The following is a 14,359-nucleotide window of genomic DNA, read 5'->3' as shown; positions in this document are numbered from 1 at the left end:
GAAAGTGAATTCAGATCATTGGAAATGGAAGGAAACCATCACAGGACACTAATGGAAAACTTTCACTGACCACAAGTGCAGCATCATTCATTCTGGTCAGTGTGTCCACCAAATAACGCTTAATGTTGATCAGCCTTTGCTGAGCCTCCGTCCAGTAGGTCTTTTGGGTTAAGACGCTCTGTTGGACTCGCTCCTCCTCATCGTGGACGACATCCAACAGTCGCTGTTCTTCATTCTCACAGACCTCACGTACGAAATTCAAGCGTTGGATGATCAGTTCCCTGGATCCACGGGCGTGCCCCTGTCAGCAGGAAGGTGGAATGGAGCTGTCAGTGAGGAGGATCTGGAACGGTGTTGTTAATCAGAGCAATCAATACGTCAACCATTGCAGTTGTCCAAAACAGAGTCACCATCATTGCAGCAACATCTATTTGCACAAAACTTTTCACAAATGCCCCACCAGAGCAATAGTGAAACAACAAGTTTTGCAAAGGCAACATTGGGAGTCAGTGACTTAACATCTGGGCTTGCAGCATTTGTTTTAAAGGAGCTTTGTAAAGTTGGAGGGGTGGGGGCAGGAATTCAAAGACAAGACAGGTGTAGGCATAACAGAGTGAAGCCAATCATGGTAGTAGATATGGAGAGATGAGAAAGGGCGATACCAGAGAGTGATTTCAACACAAGGCGGAGAATTTTTATATCTACATTTAAATTTTTAAATGCAAATTTAGACAGGCAGAATGGTAACAGGCCATTTTGGCCCAGGAGTCCATGCCGCCTAATTAACCCACACCCAGATTATTTTTAGCACAGTGGGAAGAAACCGGAGCCTTTGGAAGAAACCCACGCAGGCACGGGCAAAATGTACAAACTCCTTTAGACACCATGGGATTCAAACCTCGGTCCCGATTGCTGGCACTGTAAAGGCATTGCACTAACCGCAACGCCAACCGTGTCGCCCATAAATTTAGACATACAGCGTGGTAACACACCATTTCAGTCCACGAGCTCATGCTGCCTAATTACATCCAATTAATCAATGACATGAACGTTTTGAATGGTGAGGGGAAACCAGAGCCCCCAAAGGAAACCCACACAAGCAAGGGGAGAACATGCAAATTCTTTACTAGATTTGAACCCCAGTCCCAATCACTGGTACTTTAATGGCATTGTGCTAACTGCTATGGCATCGTGTCACTAAACATGCTTTAGCAAGAACTGTCAATGCAGAAACCCCACTGCAATAATTGCAACTAGCAACAGTAATGAGAAACAGTTACTGAAATCAATGGGTTAGCATCGAGAAGCTCTGCATACACCAGATGTGTCATAAATAGAGTGTGGGATTTTCTGCATCCTTCAGTGTGGAGATCCAGACATCATAGTCTTTGCATAAAATGCTGGTGATGAGGAGAAATGTATTTACTCAAACAGATGAGGATCTTTAGAATTCTAAACTCCAAAGGCATGAGGTTGTTCTTCAAGACAAAGATTTTGAGCACTGAAGGAAGAAGGGAAATAGAGAATGGGCAGGAGTGTGAAGCTGATTTCGAGGAGCAACTAATGTGGGCGATCCCTACTGAGAGGCAGAGAGGGCTGGGAAGAAACTAATCAGAGAATCATGGGCCAACGTTAACCCCATTGACCTTTCAGAGAACTGACAGGATCAGGCAATTGCCGGCTTTGCCCTTTAATGGAATTCTCCCCAATCTCATGGTCTTCCTGCCCATCAAGCTCAGTTACAATTGTCCCGGCACCACAGGAAACCAACATGGCTGGCTACATCTGAGCAAGATCCTTGAACAAATTACTCACCTGGTCCTACTCCACCAACTCTTCCTCCATTCCATTCTATTTGCAATTCCCTATCAGTGGTCATTTGTGAAAAACCTTTAAAAGGTGCAGGATAATTGTAGTTTGGCTTCAGCTTCCTCTCGGGTTGAGGAGGAATTTTCCCCACAGCAAGATCCATGGTTTTATTGTTCAAAGGTACAGTAAAAACCCCAGTATCCAGCACCTATGGGGTATGTAGATGCCAGACAAGTGAATTTAACAGTTGCTTGATATCACATGCTGTGTAATTGGCAAACTGACCACTGGGGGGGGGGGGCGCATATTTGAAACTTTTATATTGTTTAACTTTTTATTTTCTACGATTTTTATGCTGGTTGCTTGAGGCTGTCAGTTGCTTGAATTCTGGATAACGGAGAATTTTACTGTACTTACCTTAACATTGTGGTCTTTATTGTTCAGAGTCTCTGCCATGTACTTCTCCACTGAAGCTATCCTAATCTGTAATTTCTCACAAGCATCGACCAGCTTATTCTGTGCAAAAGGAAATAAAAGAAACAGAAATTATTCTTCAAATAAAAATACTGAAAAGGTGGTTAAACAAGGAAGAGGCTTGTCTTATTTCAAAGATCCTTAAATTTGTGAAATGGGCAGATTCTTAATTTTGTTCAGCAGTATCTGAAATAATAATTTTAATAACATCCCAAAATACCTGTTGAATGCAGGTTCATTAAAAGTTGATCAATGTTAAGCAATATTTTGTGGAATTTAATACAGAGAAATGTGAGGTGTTGCATATCGGGGTGGGGGGGGGGGGGGGGGCGGTCTAACATGGGTAGGACCAAAACAGCAAATGGTAGGGATCTGGAGAGTGCGGTAGAGCAGAGGGATCTAGCAGTACAGGAACATGGGACCTTGAAAATGGTGACACAGGGTGGTCAAAAAGGCTTTCAGCGCATTAGCCTTCATCAGTCAGAGTATTGAGTACAGAAGATGGTAGTAAAAACACACCAAAATGCTGGAGGAACTCAGCCAGTCTTGCAGCATCAATAGGAGATAGATATGTTGCCAACGTTTCAGGCCTGAGCCCTTCTTCAAGGGATAATAGCACTATTTTTTTTAAACTTCTGGTTGGAGGCTAATTGTATTTCATTGGCTTTGTATTTAACTTGGCACAATGACAATAAACTTGAATCTAATTTAAAAATATAAACAAATATAAAGAAGAAGCAAAGAAGGCAGGAGGATGAGGGGTAACCTCAATGAGATGTACAAAATAATGGATGACCGTCTGAAAGGATTGGACGGCCTTCTGTATGGCGGGGGGAGGGGGGGGAGGTGTAAAGGGATTGGACATCCAATTCCTTTACAACTCCATCCCCCATACAGAAGGTCTCAAAGCACTTCATTTCTTTTTTTTTTAAACAAGAGTCCCCATCAGTCACCCTCCACCACCCTCCACCTAGCAAAACTTGTTCTTATTTAATCACTTCACTTTTACTCATCCTACTTCCTTCAAATCAAAGGAGCAGCCATGGGAACCGCATGGGTCCCAGCTTTGCTTGCCTGCTTTTAGTCTTTCTGAAGCAATCCATGCTGCAAGCCGACAAGACAAGGCCCCTCAACTCTTCCTCCGTTATATTGATGACTACATTAGGGCTGCCTCGAGCACCCGTGATGAGCTTGTCAACTTCATCCACTTCGCTGTCAACTTCCACCCCGATCTCAACTTCACCTGGTCTATCTCTGACAACCCTCTCCCCTTTCTTGATCTCTCTGACTCCATCCTGGTAGACAAGCTTACCACAGACATTTAACAAACCCACCAACTCCCACAAGAACCTAAACAACATTTCTTCACACCCAGTCCCCTAGAAAGATTCTATTCCCTTTTCGCAATTTCTCTGTGCACACTGCATTTGTTCCCAAAATGAGGCCTTCCAGTCCAGATCTTCTGAAATCTCCACCTTCTTCTACAAATGTCGCTTCCCCTCCACCATCAACTCAACCTTCATCCACATCTCCTCCATTTCTCATTCATCTGCCCTGTCCCCAGACAGGATTCCCTTGTCATTATCTACCATCCCACCAGACTCTGCATCCAACACATTATCCTCCATAATTTCTGCCACCTACTAGATATATCTTCTCTCTGCCTTCCATAGCCGCACACCCTCTGTGACTCCCTCATCCACTCATCCCTCCCCAATAATCAATCCACTCTACACCTTCCCCTGTGGCCACAGGAAATGCCACATTTTCCCCCGCAACTACCCACTCATCACCATTCGGAGCCCCAAACAGTAATTTCAAGTGAAGCAACACTTCACTTATATAACAGTAGGAGTTATCTACTGCATCCATTGCTCCCTTGTGGCCTTCTCTACTTTGGAGAGACTGGGCACAGGCTGGGAGATAGCTTCACTGAACACCTTCACTCCATCTGCATCAGTGACAGGGATCCCCCAGGGGCCAACCACTTCAATTTTTCACCCAACTTCCATGCTCATATGTCTATCAATGGCCTCGTGTACAATCCCTCCAAGACCACCCATAAACTGGAGGAACAACACTTGATTTTCCATCTGGGTTCTCTCCAACCTGATGGCATTAACATTGACATCTCTGGTTTCTGTTGGCCTACTCTCCATTCTCCCTCCCTTCCCTCTCCCCTCATCTTCTTTCCAACTGCTCCATCACCTTCCCTCTTTATTCATATAGCCATCCCTCCTCCCCCTGCTTGCTGCAGTGCCCTCTCTCCCTTATCCACCTCCCCCTAACCTTACCCCCCCTCACCATTTTGTATGGGCACCTACTGACATTTTTCCAGACCTTAATGAAGAGTTCAAGCCCAAAATGTTGGTTATGTATCTTTATCTTTGCTATATAAAGGACATTGTTTGACCTGCTGAGTTTCTCCAGTATTGTGTTTTTTTACTTCATCCACAGCGTCTGCAGAATTTGTGTTTTACCCCTGATGCCACAGCTTCCCTGCACCTGTGGGAAAGGAACTTTCCTGCCAAGAGTGGTGAAATCAGCCACATTTTAAAAAATTTTAGTTATAAATTTAGAACCACACCAATAAAGCACATAATAAAAAATAATTCAAATTAATACAAATACATGTGGCGTATAAAAAGAAAAAGATAGAAAATTTCCCTATATACCACCCCCTCCTCCCTTCTATCCCTCTACAAAGAAAAAGAGAAAAAGAAATTAAGAAAGTGAGAAATGGACAAGAGTCCCTCAACAGGAGTGCCTTTTACTTTAAAGTTTCTTATAGTATACTGAGACTTTAAGGAGAAAGGGAATGTCCAAGCCTTATTTAAATATTTTGTAAATAAAGGCTCCATATCTTCCAAAATGTATATTTAGCTCTTAAATTGTAAGTAATTTTCTCAAGTGGTATACAACTCTGAACTATCTTTCTATACCCAGATCCATGTTAGAATTCCAAGTTATGGCAAAACAGTTTCTTGCTATTGCTAAAGTAATTTGAACAAACTTCTTTTGATACATGTTCAGTTTCAACTTGGTTTCAATTTTCTTACTATCACTCAATAAAAATAAAATTGGATCCTGTGGGAATTGTGATCAGCCACCTTGATAAACAAATGACCGTATGTCAAGGTTTTACCCAAAAACAAGTGACAAACAACACCACCTCACAACCCAATTCTTCCTTTCTGTTCATGTCTCTTCCATCACAAGTAAATATATTTACTGTTTCAGAAGGAAGATGGATGATTATTCAATGATTGCTCTATTGAATTTAATAACAAGATACAAAATGGGTTTCACAACCCACATGCTTACCACATGGATCAGTCACTTCGATTATCTAATGGCCTTCCAAACAGAACAGAGACCACAGTTCAAAGAGTTTCATTTATTGAGAAAGAAAGAATCAAGCATGACACTAATCCAGAGCAAACAAGATGCTGCCTGACCACAGAGTTTCTCCAGCAAGTCATTGTTTGCTCAGGATTCCAGCATCTGCAGTCTTTGTGCTTCACAACATTAACCCATAGCTGCATGGCTACAATTCCAACGCTATCTACAAATTTGCTAATGACATAACAGTCATCGGCAGAATCATAGATGGCAATGAGGAAGCGTACAGGAGTGAGAGATCTTCTTTTCTTCCCTCTTCTTCTCTTTGGCTTGGCTTCGCGGACGAAGATTTATGGAGGGGGTAAAATGTCCACGTCAGCTGCACGTTCGTTGGTGGCTGACAAGTCCGATGCGGGACAGGCAGACACGGTTGCAGCGGAAAATTGGTTGGTTGGGGTTGGGTTTTTCCTCCTTTGCCTTTTGTCAGTGAGGTGGGCTCTGCGGTCTTCTTCAAAGGAGGTTGCTGCCCGACGAACTGTGAGGCGCCAAGATGCACAGTTTGAGGCGATATCAGCCCACTGGCGGTGGTCAATGTGGCAGGCACCAAGAGATTTCTTTAGGCAGTCCTTGTACCTTTTCTTTGGTGCACCTCTGTCACGGTGGCCAGTGGAGAGCTCGCCATATAACACGATCTTGGGAAGGCGATGGTCCTCCATTCTGGAGACGTGACCCACCCAGCGCAGCTGGATCTTTAGCAGCGTGGACTCGATGCTGTCGACCTCTGCCATCTCGAGTACTTCGACGTTAGGGATGAAAGCGCTCCAATGAACGTTGAGGATGGAGCGGAGACAACGCTGGTGGAAGCGTTCTAGGAGCCGTAGGTGATGCCGGTAGAGGACCCATGATTCGGAGCCGAACAGGAGTGTGGGTATGACAACGGCTCTGTATACGCTTATCTTTGTGAGGTTTTTCAGTTGGTTGTTTTTCCAGACTCTTTTGTGTCTTCCAAAGGCGCTATTTGCCTTGGCGAGTCTGTTGTCTATCTCGTTGTCGATCCTTGCATCTGATGAAATGGTGCAGCCGAGATAGGTAAACTGGTTGACCGTTTTGAGTTTTGTGTGCCCGATGGAGATGTTGGGGGGCTGGTAGTCATGGTGGGGAGCTGGCTGATGGAGGACCTCAGTTTTCTTCAGGCTGACTTCCAGGCCGAACATTTTGGCAGTTTCCGCAAAACAGGACGTCAAGCGCTGAAGAGCTGGCTCTGAATGGGCAACTAAAGCGGCATCGTCTGCAAAGAGTAGTTCACGGACAAGTTTCTCTTGTGTCTTGGTGTGAGCTTGCAGGCGCCTCAGATTGAAGAGACTGCCATCCGTGCGGTACCGGATGTAAACAGCGTCTTCATTGTTGAGGTCTTTCATGGCTTGGTTCAGCATCATGCTGAAGAAGATTGAAAAGAGGGTTGGTGCGAGAACACAGCCTTGCTTCACGCCATTGTTAATGGAGAAGGGTTCAGAGAGCTCATTGCTGTATCTGACCCGACCTTGTTGGTTTTCGTGCAGTTGGATAAACTTGTTGAGGAACTTTGGGGGGCATCCGATGCGCTCTAGTATTTGCCAAAGCCCTTTCCTGCTCACAGTGTCAAAGGCTTTGGTGAGGTCAACAAAGGTGATGTAGAGTCCTTTCTTTTGTTCTCTGCACTTTTCTTGGAGCTGTCTGAGGGCAAAGACCATGTCAGTAGTTCCTCTGTTTGCACGAAAGCCGCACTGTGATTCTGGGAGAATATTCTCGGCGACACTAGGTATTATTCTATTCCCCTGAAACCCTCTGGGATCAGTTGAAGACTACCATACTGCAATCCACTGAAGAGGTACTGGGCTTCTCCTCCAGGAAAAACAAGGACTGGTTCGACGAAAACAGCCAGGAAATCCAGGAGCTGCTGGCAAAGAAGCGAGCTGCCCACCAGGCTCACCTTACAAAGCCGTCCTGTCCAGAGAAGAAACAAGCCTTCCGTCGCGCATGCAGCCATCTTCAGCGCAAACTCCGGGAGATCCAAAATGAGTGGTGGACTAGCCTCGCCAAGCGAACCCAGCTCAGCACGGACATTGGCGACTTCAGGGGTTTCTACGAGGCTCTAAAGGCTGTGTACGGCCCCTCACCCCAAGTCCAAAGCCCGCTGCGCAGCTCAGACGGCAAAGTCCTCCTCAGCGACAAGATCTCCATCCTCAACCGATGGTCAGAACACTTCCAATCTCTTTTCAGTGCCAACCGCTCAGTCCAAGATTCCGCCCTGCTCCAGCTCCCTCAACAGCCCCTAAGGCTAGAGCTGGATGAGGTCCTCACCCAGGATGAGACATACAAGGCAATCGAACAACTGAAAAGTGGCAAAGCAGCAGGTATGGATGGAATCCCCCCAGAGGTCTGGAAGGCTGGCGGCAAAACTCTGCATGTCAAACTGCATGAGCTTTTCAAGCTTTGTTGGGACCAAGGAAAACTGCCTCAGGACCTTCGTGATGCCACCATCATCACCCTGTACAAAAACAAAGGCGAGAAATCAGACTGCTCAAACTACAGGGGAATCACGCTGCTCTCCATTGCAGGCAAAATCTTTGCTAGGAGTGAGAGATATCAGCTAATTGAATGGGTCACAACAACCTTTCACTCAACATTAGCAAAACTAAGGAACTAGTAGTGGTCTTCAGGAAGGGGAAATATGGAGCACACAAGCCAGTCCTCATCGAGGAATGGGTAAAGAACATCAAATCTCTGGGTGTCATTATCTCTGAAGATCTATCCTGGGACTGTCATGTCGATGCAATGATGAAGAAGGCTCACCAGCGGCTACATCTTGTGAGGAGTTTAAGAAGATTTGTTTTGTCACCACTCTTGCAAATTTCCACAGGTGTACTGTGGAGAGCATTCTGACCACTGTCTGGTATGAAGGTGCTAATGCACAGGGCAGGAACGGTCCACAGAGAGTTGTGAGCTCGGCCAGCACCATCATGGCCATCAGTCTTCATTCCATCTACAAGAGGTGGTGTCTTAAAAAAATAGCCAGTATAATCAAACACACTCACTACCTGCTACCATCAGGAAGTAGATACCGGAGCCTGAAGACGAACAGTTCAAAAACAGTTTCTTCCCCAGTGCCATCAGATTTCTGAATGGCCAATAAACCATTGACACTGCCTCACTTTATCTCATCTTTTGCACTAATTTTTTTTTTAAAATGCAATTTACAGCAATTTTTCCACCTGTAATGTTGCCGCAAAACTATAAACTCTGATTCTGGAATACTTATCAAGCTGGGGGAACTGAATAATCAATTCCAGAGACAACACGAGTTGGGGAGAGCAAAAGTGATCGGGTACTCTCTGTCCCTGCAAAAGTGGGGGGGGGGGATACCTACAGTATCTAATAGCCTGAATATGCCTAAGATTGTCTGATCTTGAAAGTGAAACAGGATCAGGACTGGTCAGTATTTGGAGGGGAGACCAGATGCTGTAGGTTTCTGAAAGGGTGCTGGACAAGTGGCGACTCTCTGTCTGCCTTAGGGTGGACAAAAATTAAAGGATTTCAGGTATGATACATTCTAAATGTAGTATTACGTGACAATCATGGAAACATTACCTTTACCCTCTGCGCTGGCGCTGAGGGGGGGGGGGGCCTCTGCGTCAGCACTGAGAGAGAGCCCCTCTCCTCCAGGTTGACTGAGGATGGAGAGGGACCAGTGAAGAGAAGGTTTTACTCTGCCTAATGCCAGACTAAAGCTAGCTGTGATTTCCTGTTCCCTGGTATCCAATCTGTGCACAAAGACCTTGGACATCAATGCGTTAAGGAGATAATAACTCAAATTTTCATATTGTTCATACCGGAATACACTTCGTGAAAATCTGGCTCATGTGACTTCTGCTGTCTGAATAGCCTGCACATTGTTGACCTCTGACACAAATTCTAAAGTCAAACTTTCTTGGCTCCCATTCAACCAAATTATGTAACTATGGCAACTAGACTGCAACTGAAGCTCCCAACTACAGACACAGCAGTTTTACCCCCTTGTGCCTAATCTGCAACTATTTTTACTTGAATTATACTATTCAAGAGTATAATGTGCAATTTAAAAATTTCCTTTCAGTTACTTGAGAGTTGTTCATAAGATACAGTCACATGCATATCATTGATTCATGCATTCTCCAAACTATTTGGAATTAGAAAGCAGTGCGAGACAGTTTTGCCTCAGTGAATTGCAGTGAAATTTGGTATACCATGGAGACGGATTTGGGACAGTGAAGACTTCATCATTTTCTGCCCTGTATCCCGCTGGAGGGCAGGGTCAGATCATGGGATAATGTGCACGAGACAGACAACAATCTATCTTTTTTTATTGTAAAGATTCAACGGCTGAAATAGAAAGAATAGGAAGAGCAGTCAAGGGAATTAAGAACAGTCAGAGAAATTAAATGAGGTGAAGAGATTAAAGGAACAGGAACAGAAGAAATTTTTTTTTAATCTGTAGGAACAATGTCAGAATAGGAACCACCATTTTAAAAGCTCACTCTCTCATTTGGAGAAGGTGATCAGCAAATCAGGGGAAGGGGACAGCCGGGAGGGGAGGATGAAGGTGGAGGCAGCTGCTGAAGGAAGGAAATTGGAGTCTTGGCCAGGAGAAATGGTGACCTGATGAGAGTGGAGGAGTGGTGGAAGGGAAGTGTGGGCAAAGAGAGTACGGAGAAGGTAGGGAAGGGGAAAGGAACTGGGGGCCAGGGAGAGGTCGGGAAGGGGGCGAGTAAAAGGAGAAAGGCAAGTTACTTAAAAGTGGAGAACCTAATGTTCATGCCACTCATTTGTAGACTACCCAGATGGAATACATGGCAGCGTTCTTCACTTTTGCATTTGGCTTCACCTCGCCAATGGAGGAGGTTGAGGAATGGGGAGGGGAAATAAACTGGCTGGCAAATAGGATGAGGATTCCAGCATCTGCAGTGTTTTGGAGACAGAAGAGACTGCAGTGCTGGAATCTGAAGCCAAATGCAATCTGCTAGAGGAAAACAGCTCATGGATGTAGGAGTGACCCACTGAGTTCCTCCAGCAGATTAGGCCCTGTAGTATCCTTTCCAAATTAAAGATAGTGTTCAATGGCCTTCCCACAAGCAATAAAAATAAGGATTGGGAATATACCAGAATTCAGCAGAGGTGAACCAAGACACAGGTAAGGGAAAGAAAAAATAGAATACAAAAGCAACTGAGGAAGAATTATAAAACAAGACTGTAAACTTACTGTATGCATATAAAAGGAAAAGATCTGCATATGTCCTTTACAGGCTGCAACAAGAGATATATCAGAAATAAAGAAACAGCACAGAATTTAACACTTTATATCAGTTTTCGCAGAAACAGTGCAGAACAGAGAGTTAAAAGTTCATGAAAATCCGAAAGAAATTCATAGTAATAAAGAAGAGAAATTAATGGGACTGAATCTCAAAAAATACACAAGGCCTGATGACTGCATCTTAAGGTTCTGGAAGAGATGAATGTGGACACAGTGGGTAAATTTGTTTTCGCCTTCATGAATTTCATGGATTTGACCACAGTTTCCATTGATTGTAAAATACCAAATGCAGCTCCACGGTTCAAGAAAGGAAGGAGAGAAAATGAGGGCCTACAGATGAAAAAAAATGCCACAATCCATCATTCAGGAATTGATAACAGGTCACTTAGAGTCAATGACAATTTATGTCAGAAAAATAAAGTTCTGGCAAATCTGTTAGATGTGTTTGAGGTTGTATTGAAGAAATAAAGATGAGCTATTTGATGGGATGTGTGAAGGCCCTCAAAATGTGCCATGTGAGAGCTTATTAGACAACAGTACTGTATGTGGGATTGAGGATAATGTACTGCCATGGCATGGTGATGGGTTAACAGACAGAAAATGAATTTTCATGTTGGAAGGCTCTGATAATTGGGCCCCAGTAACTCACTTCCCATATCAATGATCAGAAATGACCAAGTGGAATATGTCCAAGTTTTCTGATAATAAAAAGTTAACTGGCAGTGTGGATTGCAAGGAGAGGGTAGGTGGATAAGTAAGGACAGGGTAAAATGAGAGATCATCCAGGCAAATAGAATATTTTTATTAAACCAAAAAATAGACTTTATTCACTATAAATTATTTACAAAGGGAGAACCGTTCAAAGTCTCTTTGCACTTTTAGTTTCATGTCATTCATTTCTGTCACTGTACATTGTCATTATTTTTCTATTTACATCATTCCCATCACTATGGCATCATGTTGCTTCTCCCCCTTCTGTTGTTTGAAGGAACTTCCCCTCAGTCTCAGCCCCTCAATACCTGGTAAGAGGAGGGCTCTAGACCAGTGGTTCTCAACCTTTTTCTTTCCACTCACATATCACTAAGTATTCCCTATGTTGTAGGTGCTCTGTGATTAGTAAGGGATTGCTTAAGGTGGTATATGGGTGGAAAATGTTTGAAAACCATTGTTTAAATAGTACCTCATTGACTCATTATGGGCACCATTTCATAACTCCAAAGGAAATGGGCCAATGACAATATTTCAAGCAAAATATTTCAGTAACAATTGGGTCTAGAGCAGTGATTCTCAGCCTTCCCTTCCCACTCGCATACCACCTTAAGCAATCCCTTACTAACCACAGAGCATCGATGGCATAGGGATTACTTAAAATGGGATGTGAGTGAAAAGAAAAAGGTTGAAAACCTTTGCTCTAGACCATGGTCCTTCCCCACAATGCCCTCGTGTTGGGTGCATCCCGCAGACTGCAATGTGCCAATTAGCAGCATACCCACACTGACATCTCCTTGTGCTGAAAGACTAACAGGTTTCTGGCAGACCAAAGTGTGTCTTTCACTGAGTTAATGGTCTTCCAGCAGCTCTGGATGTCTGTCTCTCAGTGACTCACTGGGAACAGCCCATAGATCAGAGTCCTTTGTCATGCTGCCCCTAGGGAAGAACTGTGTTAAGGACCCTTGCATCCTTTTCCACACACTCTTTGCAAATCTGCATTCAGCAAGGAGGCAAATGGCAGTCTCCACTCCACCACAGCTATCCCAAGGGCAACGTGCGTGGAGTGCGTGCATGCATGATGTTCTGGTTGTTTAAAAAAAAAGAGGATCTAATTCGGAGGGCTCCTCTCACCACCAGCCAGGCCAAGTCCTGGGGCTTGTTTGTGAGCTGGACCTGGATGGTCTGCTCAGGGAACCATTCCATTGGGTCCACTGAGTCCTCAACTTTCAGTGACTGCAGGACATTCAGTGCTGGCCACAGCCTGATGGCCTTGTGGTTGAAGGTATTGGTCTGGAAAACCTTTTTCACGAAGGAAAAAGTCCAGCTGGCTGGAACATTGTGTGGCAAAGGGGCCAGGCCCAAACTTTGCAACACCTGTGACGGGTAGAATCTCAGTAGGTGGCAGCAATTGGTGCCCTCACTTTGGTTCCATGCACAACCTAACACAGCCACACACAAAGATGGGTACACCCTTTCCCTCATTGACTGGTGACTTGTACATGGTGATCCTTTCCATTTTGGATCCCCACGTGAACTAGAAAACTGTTCTGGGGACTACCAAGTTAGAGGTGCGGAGAATGGGCTACACCTGCGCCACATACAGCAATACCAAGAGCAACTCACACCTGATGACCAGGTTCTTCCCATTATTGAGAGGGAGTGCCATGTCCTCAGACCCCAGTTCTGGAGGACATTTGCAATCCGCTCCGACCAATTTTTGTTGCACGCCTCATCCCCTCTAATCTAGATCCACAGTGCCTTCAGGTAATCAGATCTGACTGCAAAGGAGGATGATGGACTGTTCGGGCCAGTTACCAAAGAGCATTGCCTTGCTATTCTTCGAGTTAAATAGAGAGCCAAAAATTGTATTAACAGTGAGAAATTGAAATGTGTCGCTGCTCAAGGGGTTTGGGTGTCTTTGACCATGAAATCACTGAAAGTTAACATGCACATATAACAACAATTATAAGCTGACTTTTTTGGCTAGAGAATTTGAATACAAGACCGAAGATATTCTATTACAACTATAGAGAGTCCTGGTAAAACTGCACCAAGAATATTTTGAAATAAACATACGAATGCTGAGAACATGATGGAGATTGGTCACTATCTGAGAGGAGAGGACCAAAGTCAGCCTTTATTTCAATAACTTTTCATCAGTTACCATTTTTGTTCAATGTTCTTTTAATTCAGATTTCCAATAAATGTAGGTTTTTTTTGGCTTGGAAATATGAGGATCTGGTTTTCCAGCTTTATGAAGGATATCCTTATAAATAAGGGAATGATGCAAGAGAAGTTCACCAGATTTAACCTTCGAATCAGGGTTTTGTCCAATGAGGAGAGATTTTGTAAACTGGACCAATTTATTCAGCATTAAGGACTAAGCAGTGATCAGATTTGACCATACTAGTTCTCCAGAGAATGTCAAATTCAATGATTTCAGATAATACAATGTTTCTGTTGTATTAAAGCTGCCCGCTTTGCAACAAGGTTACTGCCCGCTTTGCAACAAGGTTACTGCCCGCTTTGCAACAAGGTTACTGCCCGCTTTGCAACAAGGTTACTGCCCGCTTTGCAACAAGGTTACTGCCCGCTTTGCAACAAGGTTACTGCCCGCTTTGCAACAAGGTTACTGCCCGCTTTGCAACAAGGTTACTGCCCGCTTTGCAACAAGGTTACTGCCCGCTTTGCAACAAG

At 44.3% G+C, this 14,359-nt stretch overlaps 1 protein-coding gene across 1 annotated transcript in view; it reads right to left on the bottom strand.

The window, feature by feature from the left end:
- bspry (B-box and SPRY domain containing) overlaps positions 1 to 14,359 on the bottom strand; it is a 50,273-nt gene that overhangs the window by 18,775 nt on the left and 17,139 nt on the right. The window contains exons 2-3 of the mRNA XM_069934123.1: positions 2,227 to 2,325; positions 71 to 301 (exon numbers count right to left, since the gene is read on the bottom strand). Of these exons, the coding sequence (XP_069790224.1) occupies positions 71 to 301; positions 2,227 to 2,325 (330 nt within the window). The remainder of the gene's footprint in view (positions 1 to 70; positions 302 to 2,226; positions 2,326 to 14,359) is intronic.

Source organism: Narcine bancroftii, chromosome 1, assembly GCF_036971445.1.
Source record: "Narcine bancroftii isolate sNarBan1 chromosome 1, sNarBan1.hap1, whole genome shotgun sequence".
NCBI classification, from domain to species: domain Eukaryota; kingdom Metazoa; phylum Chordata; class Chondrichthyes; order Torpediniformes; family Narcinidae; genus Narcine; species Narcine bancroftii.
This window is presented reverse-complemented; position numbering and strand designations above follow the sequence as displayed.